The sequence below is a fragment of the Heptranchias perlo genome, chromosome 27, assembly GCF_035084215.1.
Source record: "Heptranchias perlo isolate sHepPer1 chromosome 27, sHepPer1.hap1, whole genome shotgun sequence".
Lineage (NCBI taxonomy): Eukaryota > Metazoa > Chordata > Chondrichthyes > Hexanchiformes > Hexanchidae > Heptranchias > Heptranchias perlo.
The window spans coordinates 35,145,425-35,163,328 of record NC_090351.1 but is presented as its reverse complement, the minus strand read 5'-3'; the positions used below and the strand labels follow the sequence as shown (position 1 = coordinate 35,163,328).

The window sequence follows — 17,904 nt, the reverse complement described above, 5'->3', positions numbered from 1 at the left end:
AAGTAGGAGCCAAGAGCAGGGCTGAGGGGATTAGCCAGGAGAGTCGTGCTGAGAAAGAAGGTAGCTGTGAGCCGGAGTGAGAGGGGAGGTTGCCGGGGAGAGGAATGCTAGCGTGAATGGTTGGGTGGGGTGGGGGGGGAGGTTGGTGATGAGTGCCAGTAAGAATTGGGTGGGGGGAGGAAGAGAATGCCAACTTGAATTGGTAGGAGGGAAAAAGAACACTGGCATGAATGGGGAATGGGGGGGGTTGTGAAGAAGAGGAGAATGCCAACGTGAATTGGGGGTGGGGGAGAAGAGAGCCCAGCATGAACTGGATCGTGGGGATGAAGAGTTGGAGGGAGATTGGTGCCAGCACAGATGCTGGAGTGCTTGCGGGGATGTATGAAGAAGAAGAGAATGCCAAAGTGAATTGGGGGAGAAGAAGAAAGCCAGTTTGAACTGGGGGGGGTTGGTGTGGAGAAGAGCACTAGCTCGGCTAGGAGGTGGAAGAAGATAACATTTCTTTCTTCGTTATTTTCCGAAGGCCTTTGATAAGGGCCTTGATAAGTCTCTTGATAAGAGACTCATGACAAAGGTCAGGGCATGTGGAGTCAGGGGTCAGGTAGTAATATGGATTGAAAGATGGCTACAAAACAGAAAACAGAAGGTAGGAGCGGGAAGTGGTGTCCCACAGGGATCAGTGCTGGGACCACTGTTGCTGACCAAATGCAGAAATGATTTGGACTCGGGAGTTGCAGGTGTGGTGTCGAAATTTGCAGATGATACCAAAAAGGCACCAAAATACGTTAAGATATAAACAGGTTTGCAGAGTGGGTGGAAAGAGCCGGTTGCTTTTGGGGAAGTTATGGTCTGGTTGATCTGTTGCAAACAGAAATGTCACTTAGATTTTTCAGCTGAAAAAGGAAAAAATTATCAATTGTTTGTGAAGAACTGGTGTTTTTAAATTAACCAGAGTGCACTTTTTTTTAAGTGAAAAATGCTGTTATCTGTAGCACAGTTAGATGCCCCAATAACATACTTAGCTGAGCCCCCAGCCCCCTAAGTATACCCCGACTGCACCAGATTAACATTTTTTCTCTTTCTCCTACCAGCTGGCCTCTCTAGGGGAGATTGTCAATTTGGTGCAGAACTATTTGGTTTGGGGCGGCGAGCCTGTCCCCGTTAGGAACTGGATTGGTTTGTGACCTGCTCAAAGTCATGTCACGTAGGACTCTTGTAGCCAACTGACACTTTCATCCCATCAAGCCTGGGTGGCATTTGAACCCAGGCTAGTGTCTAATCCACCACACCACCCAGAAAAGATTAAAGGGTTTAAACAGTTGTCCCTTATTTAACGCAGTCTTTCAATGTAGTCTGACTACCACAGAGGTGTGTGTGTGTGTGGTTTTTTTTTGGACGGCTGTGGGCGTTTTGTGTTCGCACGCGTACCTTTTTACACGCGGAGCATAACGGGGCTGTTTGTACCCAGCGGTGAAGAGCTGGGTCCCTGTTCATTGAGTCAGGACTTCAGCTGGATTTCTGCTCAGACTCTTTCCCTTGCAGTTGAGTGAGCCGTTAGAATGAGCGCTAATGTGAAAGAATGGGGGCGGAGGGGGAAATTGTTACTGATTTAAGGCTTCCTCGGCCCTCGTGCAAATATTTTATTTTGGAAATTTATTTCAACTGCTAACATTTCCCCTCCTCCGCAACCCCCTCCCCAATTGCACCACAGACGTGGCCGTAAAATCAATTCCACGACGCAGTGAGAGGTAATTTAAAACCTTTCTTTTGTGTTCTGTTTTTTTAAGGTGGAATCCATTATGACGTCTTTCCTTGGTAACCCTTTCCAGAAGAAGTAAGGTTCACCCGCACCCGCCATTAGGATGTCTCGACCCACAGGCAGCAAGGAACACTGGAAATCCTGGGAGTCTTCTGGAATCAGTCGGCAGGAGCTGGCCCTGGCAGAAGCTCTTCAGATGGAGTACGATGCCCTTTCAAGGCTTCGGCAAAGCAGCTCGACGACAAGGGACGATGGCAAACCCAAATGCATTAACAGCTTGCAGCTGATTTCATTTGATGAGCCTTTGTTGGATTACAGCCAACTGAGAAATGATCGCAATGCCATTAAAGGGTCCCACGGGCTGTCGGGGTCCGACCCGGGTCTCAATTACAGCAAAGGCTCCTCTTTGTCAAGTCGAGGCGTCGCTTGCTCCTCTACTACCTCAGCTCCCGGGCCTCCAGATAGCCAGTGCCAAGAGGACCGAGAATACTACCCGCTGTGGAAGGATGTGACCATGGCCACAATCGCCACGGCCACCACCGTGAACTCCTCCATCAGTGGATCCACACAGCAACCAGTGAGCACTGAGCTCCTCGCCAGTGAAGGGACTTCTTGCCAACAAGGAGATTATTCCATCATTGACTATGCTCCACCAGTCCCACCACGAGTTCCCCTCGGCCCCAGTCGAAATGCCACGTTAACAGACCACTGGTCCAAGGGGCTGCCCAGCGAGAGCATTGAGAAATTGACTACACCTAATGACATCAATCTATTCTCCCCCAGCAATGATGATTCAAATGGTAAAATTGTTGAACCCCCAAACATTTACTCTGGCCAAAAGATTTCTGATGAAGAGTTTGAGTTGATTGACTATGACGACTTGAATGATGCTATAACCAAGCTGAATTTAATGTCCACCTACGGGGAAAATACAAAGCTGATAAGAGTGGGGAGCATTGGCCCTAACTCCATCTGCAAGGGAAAAGTCAGGAAGGGGGAGACCTCTGGGAAACCCGTCAGTAGGAGCAAGACTCTCCCACCTCAGGTGCCTCCACGGACCTATATGTCCAGCTATGGGAACCAGAACAATGCTGTCTATCAGGCCAAGAATCGAAGGGTCTCTACTGATCCGGTGAGATCCAAGTTTTAAATATTTCCTAATTGTCATTAGTGGAGAAAATTATATTGCAACAACTGTAAAGATTCAGTGTTCTGTTATAAGTTGCTATGATTTTACCAGACCACTTTCAAGCTTCCTTCCTTCTCCCTTCCCCCTTGGTTCTTCAGTGAGAATCCTCAGTCTCCTTCCCCTTGTTCCCCATTCACCCGCCAGTGGAAACAATCTTTTGCTGTTTATTCACAGTAAAGTCCCCAGGTTTCACTCGCCCCTTTACTGGCTGCTGCTCTCTTAGCACCACTCTCACTCACTCTCCAAGTTGCTGCTGCTGCTCGTGGCTCCGCAGGAAATGCTGAGCCCCACGCCCACTCCGTTTCCCAGTCTCCCTCTCTCCCACCCCATCCCTACTGACCCCCCCACCCCCCCCCGCTTCCTACTCGGCCACACACCTCTTCCCGCTCCGTCTCTCATCCGCCTCCCCCACCCACCCCCCAAACTTCTGACTCTTTCTCCACCAGCTGGTCCCGTTTCCAGTCACCCCTAAACAGGGGGGCTGACTCTGCGACGGTAGCCAGTGACGTCACTGAGCGGGGGCGGGGGGGGGGGGGGGCGCTGCTGCGCCGAGAAACTTAACGGGCGATGTTCTTGTGGGCTGATAGCAGCAGTGCCTGGCAGATTCATGCCCCGTTCCAAAAGAATCACAGGCAATCTGGGTGGGTTGGCAAGCCTAAATGAAACATGTCGGTCTGTTTATACGGTTTGACTCTATGAAAAGTTGCAGGTTGCACTGAATGATGAAACTGGTTCAGAAAGAAAGAACTTGCATTTATATAGCGCCTTTCATAGAATCATAGAAGTTACAACATGGAAACAGGCCCTTCGGCCCAACATGTCCATGTCGCCCAGTTTATACCACTAAGCTAGTCCCAATTGCCTGCACTTGGCCCATATCCCTCTATACCCATCTTACCCATGTAACTGTCCAAATGCTTTTTAAAAGACAAAATTGTACCCGCCTCTACTACTGCCTCTGGCAGCTCGTTCCAGACACTCACCACCCTTTGAGTGAAAAAATTGCCCCTCTGGACCCTTTTGTATCTCTCCCCTCTCACCTTAAATCTATGCCCCCTCGTTATAGACTCCCCTACCTTTGGGAAAAGATTTTGACTATCGACCTTATCTATGCCCCTCATTATTTTATAGACTTCTATAAGATCACCCCTTAACCTCCTACTCTCCAGGGAAAAAAGTCCCAGTCTATCTAACCTCTCCCTATAAGTCAAACCATCAAGTCTTGGTAGCATCCTAGTAAATCTTTTCTGCACTCTTTCTAGTTTAATAATATCCTTTCTATAATAGGGTGACCAGAACTGTACACAGTATTCCAAGTGTGACCTCAGGATGTCCCAAAGTGCTTCAGAGCCAATGAATTACTCTTGAAGTGTGGGTCTCTGTTGTAAATGTAGGGCAACCCGGCTAAAAGTCCACTTTATTCTTGTTTAAAAATCCGCAAGATAAACTTGCCTGCACCTGCTCTGCTATCTGCGGTATAGTGGAGGGAAGGGGAGGGCGGGGGAGAGGGGGGCCAGAAGTTGGAACTCACAGCTGGATTTCTGCGATCAGTGAGTGTGGTTTTGAGAATTGCAGTGGAGGGAAACTGTGTGTAGTGTCAAGACAAGTTGCATGGCATTCAGCACCTGTGCAAGGAGAAAAAGTAGAATTGGAGCCTCCGTGTAAACACTAATCTGTTACAGATTGAAATACCGCAAGAGTGCCAGCTCCTGTCGAGGAGTTTTTACAAAATGCAATTTTAGAGAATGTCGGCAACATCAGTAACTGTGTATTTGGCAGAGCTCCTGGCATTTAAACACACTTTTATCAAAACTCCAAGTGCTGTGATACTGGCTGCAAGAAACAGAATCTTTTTGTTGGCCAGTGCCGATTGACCAAAACCCAACAAAAATCTATTCTCTTCCCAAGCTTTTAATTTATTCTGCCTTTTTGTGAAGAGCTGTGTACAGGATTTAAAGCATCACTCCCTCCCTCGTTGTCCCTGAGTATCAATTCTCCTGCAGTGTTATTGCTACTAGGATTTCAGAAAATTGTAATGTGCGTGTGGGTGAAAATTTTTAACAGTAGGGGACTTTTTCCCCCCCACCTTCGCTCATGGTTGGTGTGTGATGTTTTTGTATCGTGTCTACTTGAATTGTACAGCCAGCAATACAATTACAGGTCTGTCCTCCCAAACTTACGTTGTTTGGAGAGAGCATTTTGAGTGTGTTTTTAACACTAAGGTTGTCGCCAGTGGCAATTGAGGGGATGGATTAAGAGTCCCCAAACACACCAACCTAAAAAAAAAACTAGCAAAAGCTGACCCAACAGCTTCAGAAAAGCAGACCAGTCAAAGAATATTATTATGTTAACTTCTTTACCCAGAGAGTGGTTAGAATGTGGAACTTGCTACCACATGGAGTGGTTGAGGCGAATAGTGTAGACGGCTTTAAGGGGAAATTGGATAAGCACATGAGGAAGAAAGGAATAGAAGGTTATGCTGAAAGGGGTTAGATGAAGTATTGTGGGAGGAGGCTCGTGTGGAGCATAAACGCCAGCACTGACTAGTTGGGCTGAATGGCCTGTTTTTGTGCTGTGAATTCTGTGTAATATAAGCTAACGATGTGTAGTTAAGACTGAAAGTGCAGCACCTTGTCATAACTTAGGCTGTAGATATACCCAAGATCCCATCACTTGTGCAGTAGAAGATTGTGGGAAAAATTTGCAGGGCGATTCCCTCCTTTCTTGTGGAGAAATTATGGGCTATTGTAAATATATAGTGGTAGCCTCTTTTTTTATATATATATATATATATATATATGCAGTTGTCACAGTGCCATCGAGTGACGTTTTTTTTCTTGTGCCCTCTCTGCGCCCAGTTCATGCCGGAAGTCTATCACTGAGACACTCTTATCCTCCTCTGCACCACCCCCCCCCCCCAATCCCTAAATTAACACTGGCACTCTTCTTCCCCCGACTCCCTAGTTCATGCTGGCACTCTTCTCCCCTACCCTTCCTGTTCACGCTCATACTCTTCTCATTGCCCCCTCCACGCTGAAATTCCTCTCTTCTCCCACCCCTTCCCTCCCCCACCAGTTTACACTGATACTCTTGTGTTCCATTTCTCCCCTCATCACCACCTAACCGATGCTGTTTTGCTCTCTGGATCGAACTGTGCTGCGCAGCGTAAGCAGGAAGTCAACTTGCAAAAACAATTTACAGTGCGGACTGGAAATCGAACGTGGGACCTTACTGGTCTCTGAGGTTCGGTTTCCTCACTCGGCAGTGCATTTACAACCGAGGCATTGGGGGAGGGGTGCGGAGCCTTTGAAACATGTCATTCTAAAGTAAACTTTTGAATGGTCCAAGATTGCTGGCTGTCCCTGTGCCAGGTCTGCCATTTTGGAACTGAGCCAAGCTACAAATTTCCATGCCCCTCCGGCTTGTTTCTATTGCCTTGGTAACCCATTTCATACAGGCAGACAGGGCACAGTACCAGCGCACATACTCCTTCTCTCATAATATAGGTATTATTTTCCTTGACATGATGTTAACGTGTTATTGTATGTGATGCAGGGTTTAATCCGTGCAACTGATGCTAACACGTCACCGTGAGAGGAAGGAACCAGAGATTATCTGACGTGAGGCTAACTTCTAATTAGATTTGACCAAGCCACGGTTCGTTAATGCTTTAGTACATTGTTGAACAAACCCAGGATAATTATTCTCCCTGTGCCTGATCTGCTATTTTTGGAGTTGGGCCAAGCCACACAAGTTTCTTTCCCTTCCGTCTGACCACATTGCCTGGGTGATGCATTGTATAAAGGAGTGGGATATGCTCCATACCAACTGCGCATCAGTACAAGATGAGCATCATCCCATGTGCTGCAATTATACAAGATGTGGAGATGCCGGTGATGGACTGGGGTTGACAATTGTAAACAATTTTACAACACCAAGTTATAGTCCAGCAATTTTATTTTAAATTCACAAGCTTCCGGAGGCTTCCTCCTTCGTCAGGTTTCACATCGTTCACCTGACGAAGGAGGAAGCCTCCGAAAGCTTGTGAATTTAAAATAAAATTGCTGGACTATAACTTGGTGTTGTAAAATTGTTTGCAATTATACAAGGGAGAAGAGTTTGGGTTTGGAGGAATGGCGTAAGTGTGTGCAGTCCCTCCTAGGTATCTGAATTATTTTCGTTCCAGCTGCAGAGGCAGCTAGCGCACAGCAAAGCAGCTAACGAGCAACGGCCTCTTTTAACATGGTGCCTGTAGTGATTTAGACCACTCACGCAGTAGGGCAAGCGCCAAACTTTAATGGTGCGTAAGTTTCTGCTGTATGGTAAATGCGTGCCCACGCACACCCTAACAACATGTTCACCACCTCCATTATCAGAATGATTTTGATGTCGCATGGAGAGAGCTTCCGTACTTGCTTATAGTTTGAGTTACTGGGCTAGTCAAAGAGTCCGCCAAATCTACAGGAGGACTTTGCAGATAATAAGATCTCCTGACTCAGCTGGATACAGGCAGCGCACATAGAACATTGTGGAGTTGTGAACAGATTTGAAAAATGAGTTCCTCAACAGTGGAAGGTTCCAAATTCCTGATGATGGGTGAAAAAAATCATCACATGATTGCGGAAGACCCCTAATTGTTGTCCTTTCTCTGATTTTTTTTTTTCGTCGATGCTCCAAGCTGATGCCACCCTATCTACGTCAACTTTATCCTACCATGGGACCTCTGACTTTAACCTTGGACTCCCTCCTTTTGTCTCCTCTCTCTTCCCTGTTTATTACCAGGACATATCCATCCCAATCTTGCTCTGTAACCACGCCTATGTAACTTGAGTTTCCCTGTGTCCATTCGTGTGCGCATTTTGGCTGCTGCTCTGGACCCGAGCCTTTCTATTTCCTCTTATTCTTTTGCCTTTTTTTCTTTTCTTTTTGCCCCTCCTAGGCCCCTCTTTCCTGTCGCCATGCCTCCATTCATTTCTCCCCTTTCGGGTTCTCTGTTTCCCCCCCCCCCCCCAAATCCCTACCCCAACCCTTCAGCACTCCTGCCGCCATCAACGCTTACAATGGCACTTTCAAATTCCCAACCCTCTAGCCTTTGGCTCTCCATTTACCACAACATTTCTGCAGCTACCGATCTGCTTAATCACAACCTCACCTCCACCTCTGAGGCCTTTGTACCCATTAAAACCATTACACTCTCTCGCCCTGGTCATTCCCCCTGGTACAGCCCTCATCTCCACTCCCTTAAGTCCAAGGGACGCAGACTTGAGCGTTTATGGCGGACAACTGGTTTAGCCATTCATCGCCAGATCTGGCTGGACCACATAAATCACTATCTGGTCCTGCTCTCCTCTGCCAAAACTGTTCACTAATCCAGGATCATCCTGGAATGCAAAGATAACCCCCGGCTTCTCTTCTCCATTATAAACTGTCTTCTCAAACCCCTCTCCCCTACCCTCCCTACCCTCACCGCCAAAGAAAAGTGCGAGAAGCTCATGGACTTCTTTGTCACTAAGATTGAGACCATCCGTTCAGCTGCCTCTGCCGCTTCCCTCCGTTCCCGTAGCCCACCAAGGCCAAATTTCCCCTATGGTTTCCCTCCGCCCTAGCCCTGAACTCACATCTTTCTCTAGTTTCTCTCCTATCTCCCCTCATGCTCTCTCCGAGCTCATCTTGACCATGAGACCTACCTCCTACTCCCTCGACCCTATTCTCACCAAACTCCTGGTCCCCACGTTAGCTGATATTGTTAACGGTTCCCTCTCCTCGAGTACTGTTCCCCTCCCCTTCGAACCTGCTGTCATCACACCCCTCCTCAAAAAAACCCACCCTTGACCCCTCTGTCATTGCAAACTACCGCCCCATTTCCAACCTTCCTTTGCTCTCAAGTCCTTGAATGTGTTGTCGCTTCCCAAATCCGTGCCTATCTTTCCCGCAACTCCATGTTTGAATCCCTCCAATCGGGTTTCCGCCCCGACGCAGTACTGAAACGGCCCTTATCAAAGTCAGAAATGACATCCTATGTGACTGTGACCATGGTAAACTATCCCTTCTCATCCTTCTCAACCTGTCTGCAGCCTTTGACATGGTTGACCACACCGTCCTCCTCCATCGTCCAGCTGGGTGGGACTGCACTCGCCTGGTTCCATTCTTATCTATGCAGTTGAAGCCAGAGAATCACCTGCAATGGCTTCTCTTCCTGCTCCCGCACTTACCTCTGGAGTCCCCCAAGGATCTATCCTTGGCCCCCTCCTATTTCTCATCTACATGCTGCCCCTCGGCGACATCATCTGAAAACACAACGTTAGATTCCACATGTACGCCGACGACACCCGGCTCTACCTCACAACCACCTCCCTTGACCCCTCCACCATCTCTCATTTGTCACATTGCTTGTCTGATATCCAGTACTGGATCAGCAAAAATTTCCTCCAACTAAATATTGGGAAGACCGAAGCCATTGTCTTTGGTCCCTGCCGCAAACTCTGTTCCCTAGCCACCGACCCTGGCCACTGTCTGAGGCTGGACCAGGCCGTTCGCATCCTTGGCGTCCTATTTGACCCTGAGATGTGCTTCCGACCGCATATCCGCTCCATCACTAAGACCACCGACTTCCACCTCCGTAACATCACTCGCCTCCACCCCTGCCTCAGCTCATCTGCTGCTGAAAGCCTCATCCATGCCTTTGTTTCCTCCAGACTTGACTATTCCATTGCTCTCCTGGCTAGCCTTCCATCCTCCGTAAACTTGAGCTCAAGTCCCGTTCTCCCATCACCCCTGTACTCGCTAACCTACAATGGCTCCCGGTCCGGGAACACCTCGATTTTAAAAATTCTCATCCTTGTTTTCAAATCCCTCCATGGCTTCGTCCCTCCCTATCTCTGTAATCTCCGCCAACCCTACAACCCTCCGAGATCTCCATGCTCCTCCAATTTTGCCTCTTACACATCCCCAATTTTAATTGCTCCACCATTGGTGGCCGTGCCTTCAGCTGTCTAGGCCCTAAGCTCTGGAATTCCCTCCCTAAACCTCTCTGCCTCTCTCTCCTCCTTTTAAGACACTCCTTAAAACCTATCTCTTTGACCAAGCTTTTGGTCACCTGTCCTAATCCCTCCTTATTTGGCTCGGTGTCAAATTTTGTTTGATTATGCTCCTGTGGAGCATCTTGGGACGTTGCACTACGTTAAAGGCGCTATATAAATGCAAGTTGTTGTTGTTGTTGTGCAGTCTCATTGTCCATGAGACCTTTACTGACCCAGTCCACTGCCTATATTCATTATCTTTCACTCTGGGCTTTGAAGTAGGTGTTGCTGCAACAAGGCTTTTACTGTTGACATTGGCTCTGACTGTCTGCCCAAAGGGTTTTGTGGTTGTGGGGGGGGGGCGCGAATGTGAGTGAGAGTGATTGATAGAGTCCAAGGCTCTGTCTTGCCTCACTCTGCATGATAAAAGGTTGGGAGTTAGTGTGAGCAGAGTGGGAAAACTGCACTGTGGAGAGGAAAATAACTGGCCAGGATATGGAAACACAGAAGTTATAAATATTATAATCTTGGATCCGATTCTTTCCTGCATGTATAGCAGTTTATTCTTTGAATACGCTTTCTTATTATGTTCATGTCGTGTGTGTGTGTGTGCAGGAAAAAGTCACCCAGATAAGGAGAACACAGGGGGGGAAAAAACGTGGTAATCAGGAAACAGCGATTATCACATTCATGTACTGCACTGTGATCTCAGACTCTGTGGGTAGAGAACAGCCAATTCATTGAGCTCATAAACACCTCCGTGCTATTGAATTTCTTCAACTAGCAAAAAGAAATGCCCAACCAGACCAGCCAAGTGTGACTCATTTCAGTTTAAAGATTTGGCTTATTTTGATGTACAGTACAACATCCATCATCCACTACAACAGAGGGGAACCCCTGGGGGATAATGAAAATCCCCTAATTTTGGTCTTGCACGATAATATTTTTTTTTTAGCAATATAGCAATACCTTGGGAACCGGACGATCACAACACACACAAAACAAAAGGAACGTGACATAGTTTTGAATTCTCACGGGAGATCTTTCCCCTACAAAAATGGAGATGGAGAAATGGGATGGCAACTAATTAGAGTGTGTGACTTATTCTTTAAACAATAAACATGGCTCCATGTGATTTGTGATCAAGTCTCACTCGTGTGACTGTCAGCGCCCCTTTGCTATTTAATGGAAAACTATAGGAAGCTTCTGGACGCTTGCTGACTGTAATGAATCATATTAGGCCAGCGTGACAAACCACATTAGATCAGTGATCCAGTGTAGCATTTTATAGACTGTAACTGTAATGCAAAACTGTGTGCGCTGTCGGCCCAGTCAGCTGTGTTTTCTACCTGTTTATGTACACGTAAAACATGTCTGGAGTACTCAACACATGAGCTGCATGTATTCAGTGTTACACAGTGCCACCTGCCCAGGTGTGCAGCATTGTGCCGTGCATCATCCCGACAATTATTGATCGCGTATTGTTCCTGCTCACAATTACTTCCCACTTGCACCTGAGCAACGTTGTACCACAGCAGTGCTCACAATTACTTCACACTTGATGGTGCAGTGCCCATGCTCACAATTGCTTCCCGCCTGCTCAAGTGTGCAGTGCTATGCTGCACCACTGCTGACGATTAGTTCCCACCTGCCCACGCGTGCAATTCTGCTCGTGATTACCTCCCACCTGCCCATGTATGTAGAAATTATGCTGCACCCCTGCTCACAATTACCTCACCTGCCCACGTGTGCAGCATTATACTTCACTACTGCTCACAGTTACCTCTCACCAATCCACATCTGCAGCGTTATATTTTACCACTGCTCACAATTACCTCTCACGTGTGACGCACCACTGCTCACTATTAATTCACACCTGCGTTCACCACGCGTGTGCAAATCTCCATTTCAAAGTCGTCCCCCCCCCCCCCCACCGTGGGATCCCTCCAGTCGGGGCTTTAACAGCAGCTGGAGGCCTTGTCCCCGCCATCCCCTCCCCCGGACCGCGGATGATACATCGGCGGCGGTAACAGGGCTTGGGTCGGAGGTGGGGAGGAAGGAAGGAAGGAAGGTTCGGCCTCCTTGAGCATGCTTGACTTGGCCGTAGCTGCCATCACCCTGGCCGCGATCTTGCTGAGCGCCGCGCTCCTCCTCTACGCGGCGTGGAGTCGGAGCCAGGCCGAGGTCTCTGTCTCCATGGTAACGGCGGGGCCTGGCGCCAAGGCTCCACTGTCAAGACATTAAAAAATAAGAGATTTACTGACCGCGAATATCAGCCTTAAATGTTGGGGGGGAGAGAAACGCCCTCCTTCTGAGCTAAGCAGCGACCTGGAGGTTTTATCGACTAATTTGTGCAATATTTTTAATTATATATCAATCTGATAATTGATTTCTCTTTTTTTTTTGCTTCTGCAAATATGTCAAAAAAGATAAATTTAAAATTGTGCTCCTCACCTAAACGCAGATTTACTGTTTATGTCAATGAAACTACAGAAAAAAAAATACAAAAAGGTTTTTAATGGGATGCTTTTGAGTTGAAAGATTGCATTGGAATTTTTATAATTTGTGTAGAAATGCTGTATGTTTTAAATATGTATACATTGTGTTTTGTGAAATGAATTTCTCCCTGCTCCTGCAAATATGCCAGAAAGATGCCATTAAAATTGTGCCGTCACCTAAATGCAGATTTACTGTTTGCATCAAGGCAGTTACAGAAAATACCAAATTATGGTGCACAAACTGACCTTGTTTGAGCTTTAATTTTAGAAAGACCTGTTCAACAAAGTGTTTAAAAACGTTTTTAAAAAAAAATCTACAGACCTGCAAAATCACATGTTTGGTTTCCAGTCTGATCCAAGTCGTAGAGGGGCACTACTTAATGCCCCTTGGTTGGGGAAGGGAGAAATTCAGCCACTGTTTGTACTCTTGCTGTCCCGGGTTGCAAGTCGGTTGAGAACAGAATTGAGCTTGACTGTGGTGCCTCATAGTTGAACGGCCTACCAACTGTCACTGTCCAGGCTCACCTAGGAAGAGAGCCACTTGGGTGGGTCGCTGGAGGGCTGCTGGGCAAAGGTGGAAACATTCATGAGCCTGTGCCTTTTTAGGAGAGGAAGGGAAAATTGGAACCAAATAAATAAAACTATGAATTTAAAGCAGAATAATGCTCTTGTTGCCCTACAGGGGCTAGTATTGTCAAGATGACTGGGGCTAAGCAGACCCTGAGTGCAAGCTGTGGGGACCCCCTTCACCGCTTCCCTAATCCATAGCCAACATACAATATTCCAGCACGGAAACAGGCCATTCGGCCCTTTGTGTCTAGTCTAGTATTTTTCCCCACAGAAGCCACCTAGTCTGACCCCTCTCTACTACTCGCTTCCTGTTTTTATTAAGCAGTTATCCAATTCACTTTTAAATTATTTATTATGGATTCTGATTCAACAATGATTTGTGACAAAGAATTCCATATTTTAACCACTCTCTGTACAAAACTTTTTTCTAACCCTTTAATTCTTTTGTTACACCTCTCTATTCCATCTCTCCACTGTATGAAAACAATCTGTCACTATTCAAAAATTATCAACTGTTATGATAAGTTGAAGACTTCTCATGTCATCCCCTAATAAAAAAAACCTTAACTTCTTAAGTCTCTCCATCCCTAGTAACATCCTATGAACCTCTCCACCAATTCCATCGCCTCCCTGGCCACTGTCTCATGCTGAACCAAATAGTTCACAACCTCGGCATCGTATTTGTTGAGCTTCCAACCCCATATCCTCTCCCATCATAAATACCACCTACTTCCATCTCTAACATCGCCCATCTCTGCCCCTGCCTCAGCCCATCTGCTGCTGAAACTCTCATCCATGCCTGTGTTACCTCCAGACTCGACTATTCCAATGTTCTGCTGGTCGGCCTCCCATCTTCGACCCTCCAGAAAGTTGAGCTCGTCCAATACTCTGCTGCCCATAGCCTAACTCGCACCAAGTCCCATTCACCCATCACCCCTATGCTCACTGACCTACGTTGGCTCCCAGTCCACCAATGCCTCGATTTTTAAATCTCATCTGTGTGTTCAAATCCCTCCCTGTCTTCGCCCCCTCCCTATTTCTGGAGATAGGTCGGGAAAGCGGAGTTGAGGTAGTAGATCAGCCATGGTCTTATTGAATGGTAGAGCAGGCTTGAGGGGTCGTATAGCTTACTCCTGCTCCTATTTCTTATGTTCTGTAATCTCCTCTAAGAATGATGAGTTCCTCCAACTCTGGCCTCTTGTGCATCACCCACTCCCTTTGCCCCACCATTGGTGGCTGTGCCTTCATCCATCTAGGCCCTAAACTCTGGAATTCCCTCTTAAATCTCTCCACCTCTCCTCCTTTTAAGACACTCCTTAAAACCTACCTCTTTGACCAAGTTTTTAGTCACCCGTCCTAATATCTCTTTCTTTGGCTGGTGTCAATTTTTTTGTCGAATTGCGCTTCTGTGAAGCGCCTTGTGATGCTTTACTACGTTAAAGGTTATATATAAATGCAAAATGTTGTTGTTGAACCTACACTGCACCTTTCCTTTTGCGTTTATATCCTTCCTATGAAGGGTGCCCTGAACTGTACACCATACAATAACAACAATTTGCATTTAGATAGCACCTTTAATGTGAGAATATACCCCAAGGCACTTCAGAGGCGTAAGGAATAAAATGGACCTCCACCCAAAGGAGGAGATATTAGGAGGGGTGATCTAAAACCTAGTCAGAGGTGGGTTTTAAGGTGGATCTTAAAAGAGAAGAGGAAAGTGGAGAAGCAGAAGGGTTTAGGGAAAAAATTCCTGAACGTGAGGCCTAGGTGGCCGAAGGTGGGGCTGTAGTTTGCAAGAACAATATAGTCAAGAATGGGTGTTTTGAGCAGGGGGCTGATGATGGCACTTTTGAAGGGGGTGGGCACGTCAGTGCCTGCAGAGACAGAAGCATTTACAATGTAAGCTAGTATGGGGGCCAGGAAGAGATTTTGAGTAGCCAGCAGTATGGTGGGAATGGGGTCGAGAGCAGGAGATGGGTTTCGTGGCTGCAGGGCCATGGGGGAGATGGGCAAGAAACTAGAGAGAGACAGGAGTTCAGGGCTAGGGTGAGAGGCTTGGGGAGATTGCTAGCTTGGTGGTAAATCTATCTTGGTGATAAAGAAATCCATGAGTTGCTCACACTTGATTTTGGAGGTGAGAGTGGAGGGGGCAACAGAGAAGGGTTTAAGGAGGTGATTAGTAGTGGAGAAAAGAAATGAGTTATCTTTGTTTTCTAACTAAGGTCTTGTACGAGTTCAACATATCTCCTTGCTTTTCCATTCTGTTCTTCTAGATACAAAACCGAAGATTCTGTTTTTTTTTATGGCTTTCTCAACTTGCGCTGCCACCTCTAATGCCCTGTGTATCTGCATGTCAGGGTCCCTTTGTTACTCTGCTCCATTTAAAATCTTACCATTTAAGGTGTATTTCCTTTCCCTAGTCTTCCAAAATGAATTCCTCCACTGCACTGCATCTGCCACCTATATGCTCTGATAACAGACTATTGTCCTCCAGAAGTCTTTCCTAATCTTTGTCACAATTTGCCATACCTTCTAATTTGGTGCCTTCAGCAAATTTCAATGTTGTTCCCTCAATTCCTAACTCCAGATCATTTTTGTGTGTAGTGAATAAAAGCTGCCTCAAAATGGACATCTGTAGAACACCATTCTCTACACCTTTCCATTTTGAGAAATTACTTTATGCTGTCTCACCCTTTGCTTTCTGCATCCTAACCATCTCATTCCCCATAATTCTATGCGTCATTATCTTTGCCATAAGTCTCTCTTATGTGGTACCTTATCAAATGTGGGATAGGTTACAGATAATACGCTCAATGAAGCTGATCTAAAGAGAGGAGATAATAGTTGTGTTAAAGGTTTGCTGGAGCAATACGTAATGGCCTACATGTAGCTTCCAAATTCCCCGACACATTCAAAGCTGCACTTGTGGTTTGGCTTGAGGAAGCATTATCTGGGTGCCTCATGGTTAAATGCAGGGTTATATCTTTGCACAGAGTAAGAAAGTTAACATTTCTTGAACTAAGCAAAAAATAGCTTTTATTGAGGCACTGGGACACAAAACCTTTTTGCATTTGATACAGGGAAATATTGTTGTTTTCTTACTAAGTATTTTTTTAGCCACTTGATCCTTTCTGAAGTCTGCTTTGGCAGAGACATGCATGAAGTCCTTTCCGTGTGTGTGCGTGTGCGTGTGCGCGCGCGTGTGTGTGTATATCCCCCCCCCTCCCAATAAAACTACAGTTTAGCCAAAAAAAAATTAAGGCAACCATTTCTTTAATTGAGCAGCTTGTACCAATCTTATCTGTTTATTTCTTGTCTGTAATTAAATATATTAAGCATGAGGTTATAAATGGCTACATTTTGACTGCCAGTCGCAGTATTGTTAAATTTCTTGTGTTACAGGGCATCTTACGACAGACTTATGACATGGGGTGCTATGAACTTCTAGAGGTCTCGGAAGAGCGGAACGAAGAGGTCGCAGCATTCTGCCACATGCTGGATGTGTAATTATCTTTTTTTCCATCTCGTTGGCCTTGAATAGCTGGGCAGATTTTGTGCTTGTGTGTGTGTGTATGTTTGTTTTTTTAGAAACTGAATAAAAATGATATCACGTCTTACTGATGCACTAATGCAGTCTACTCCTGATAATTCAAAATTCTTTTTTGCCCTTCTTAAAACAAAAAAAGTTGAATTATCCTGTAATTTGAATTAAGCTATATAAATAACACATCAAACTGGGAATTCAAGTTAAAAGATTTTAATTTAAGAGGAGGGAGACTGAATCTAAGTCTGTGCGGGGCCTATTCTCATTTGTTGAAAACCAAGGTGTGCAATGGCAAGACCCATAATGCAGAGACCACATGGGTTGAAAAGAGTGATGGAGAAGGTGAGGTTAGTCGAGAAGTAATGGTTAGGTGATACCAAACTTGGATTTTATAAGCCTGTAGTTTGTAGGAGGAAGGGAAAACTGAGAAAGGTAAGGAATTCCACAGGTTTGATATCCTAGGAACAAATAAGTTGGAGTAGAAGACAATGGGATTTCAATGCAATGAGGATTTGAGAGGGAAGAATGAGTAGGATGCCATATTTAATACTGACAGTGTTTGTGTGCAATATATCTGTTCCCAAAGCAGATGATACAGCTGTTCCTGGTGATCTATGAGAACACAGAGTGTAATGGAAATCTGGAACTCTTTCTCCCCCCCCCCCCCCCCCCCCCCCCCAAAAAAAAAAGTTGAGGCTGGGAGTCAATTGAAAATTTCAAAACTGAGATTTCTCTATTTTCGTTAGGCAAAAGGTATTCAGGGTTACGGAACCAAGGCGGATAGATGGAGTTAAGACACAGATCAGCCATGATCTAATTGAATGGTGGAACAGGCTCGAAGGGCTGAATGGCCTACTCCTGTTCCTGATTATCTATGAGAACACATTTGTTATGAGCAGGAGTTGTTCTTGGGTGCGGTGGGTTAGCGCATTGTGCTTTCAAATCTGAGGGTCTAGTTTAGAATTCAGCCCTGACATTGATTGGGTTGAGGTTTCCTCCCTCTGCTAGCTAATAGGATCTTTTATGAAGTGTGATAGAGCAGTTAATTCAGTTCCTTGTGGTTATTTGTCTACCCTACAAAAATTGCCCCCAAATCAGCGCAGTTTGGCAATCTCACACTGTGATGCCGTAAGGATGGCTGGTGCAGGAAGTAGCAGCATTCACACTGCAACAGTAGTACTTTAGGGTTAGAGGAGTATAGGAGGAACATCACTACACATCTGGCCTTGCATAGCTCGTCGCAGTGTGCCTGACTCTAGGTGACACAAGTGGAAAAAGCTTCCCATTCCCAGCACTGACGCCTTGCACTCTAATGTGCTCAAAAA

The 17,904-nt window shown here is 46.1% G+C and overlaps 1 protein-coding gene across 1 annotated transcript in view; it reads left to right on the top strand.

Moving 5' to 3' along the window:
• pik3c2b (phosphatidylinositol-4-phosphate 3-kinase, catalytic subunit type 2 beta) overlaps positions 1-17,904 on the top strand; it is a 133,505-nt gene that overhangs the window by 12,534 nt on the left and 103,067 nt on the right. Inside the window, exons 2-3 of the mRNA XM_068007650.1 lie at positions 1,788-2,891; positions 16,438-16,538. Coding sequence (XP_067863751.1) covers positions 1,863-2,891; positions 16,438-16,538 — 1,130 coding nt within the window. The 5' untranslated portion in view covers positions 1,788-1,862. The remainder of the gene's footprint in view (positions 1-1,787; positions 2,892-16,437; positions 16,539-17,904) is intronic.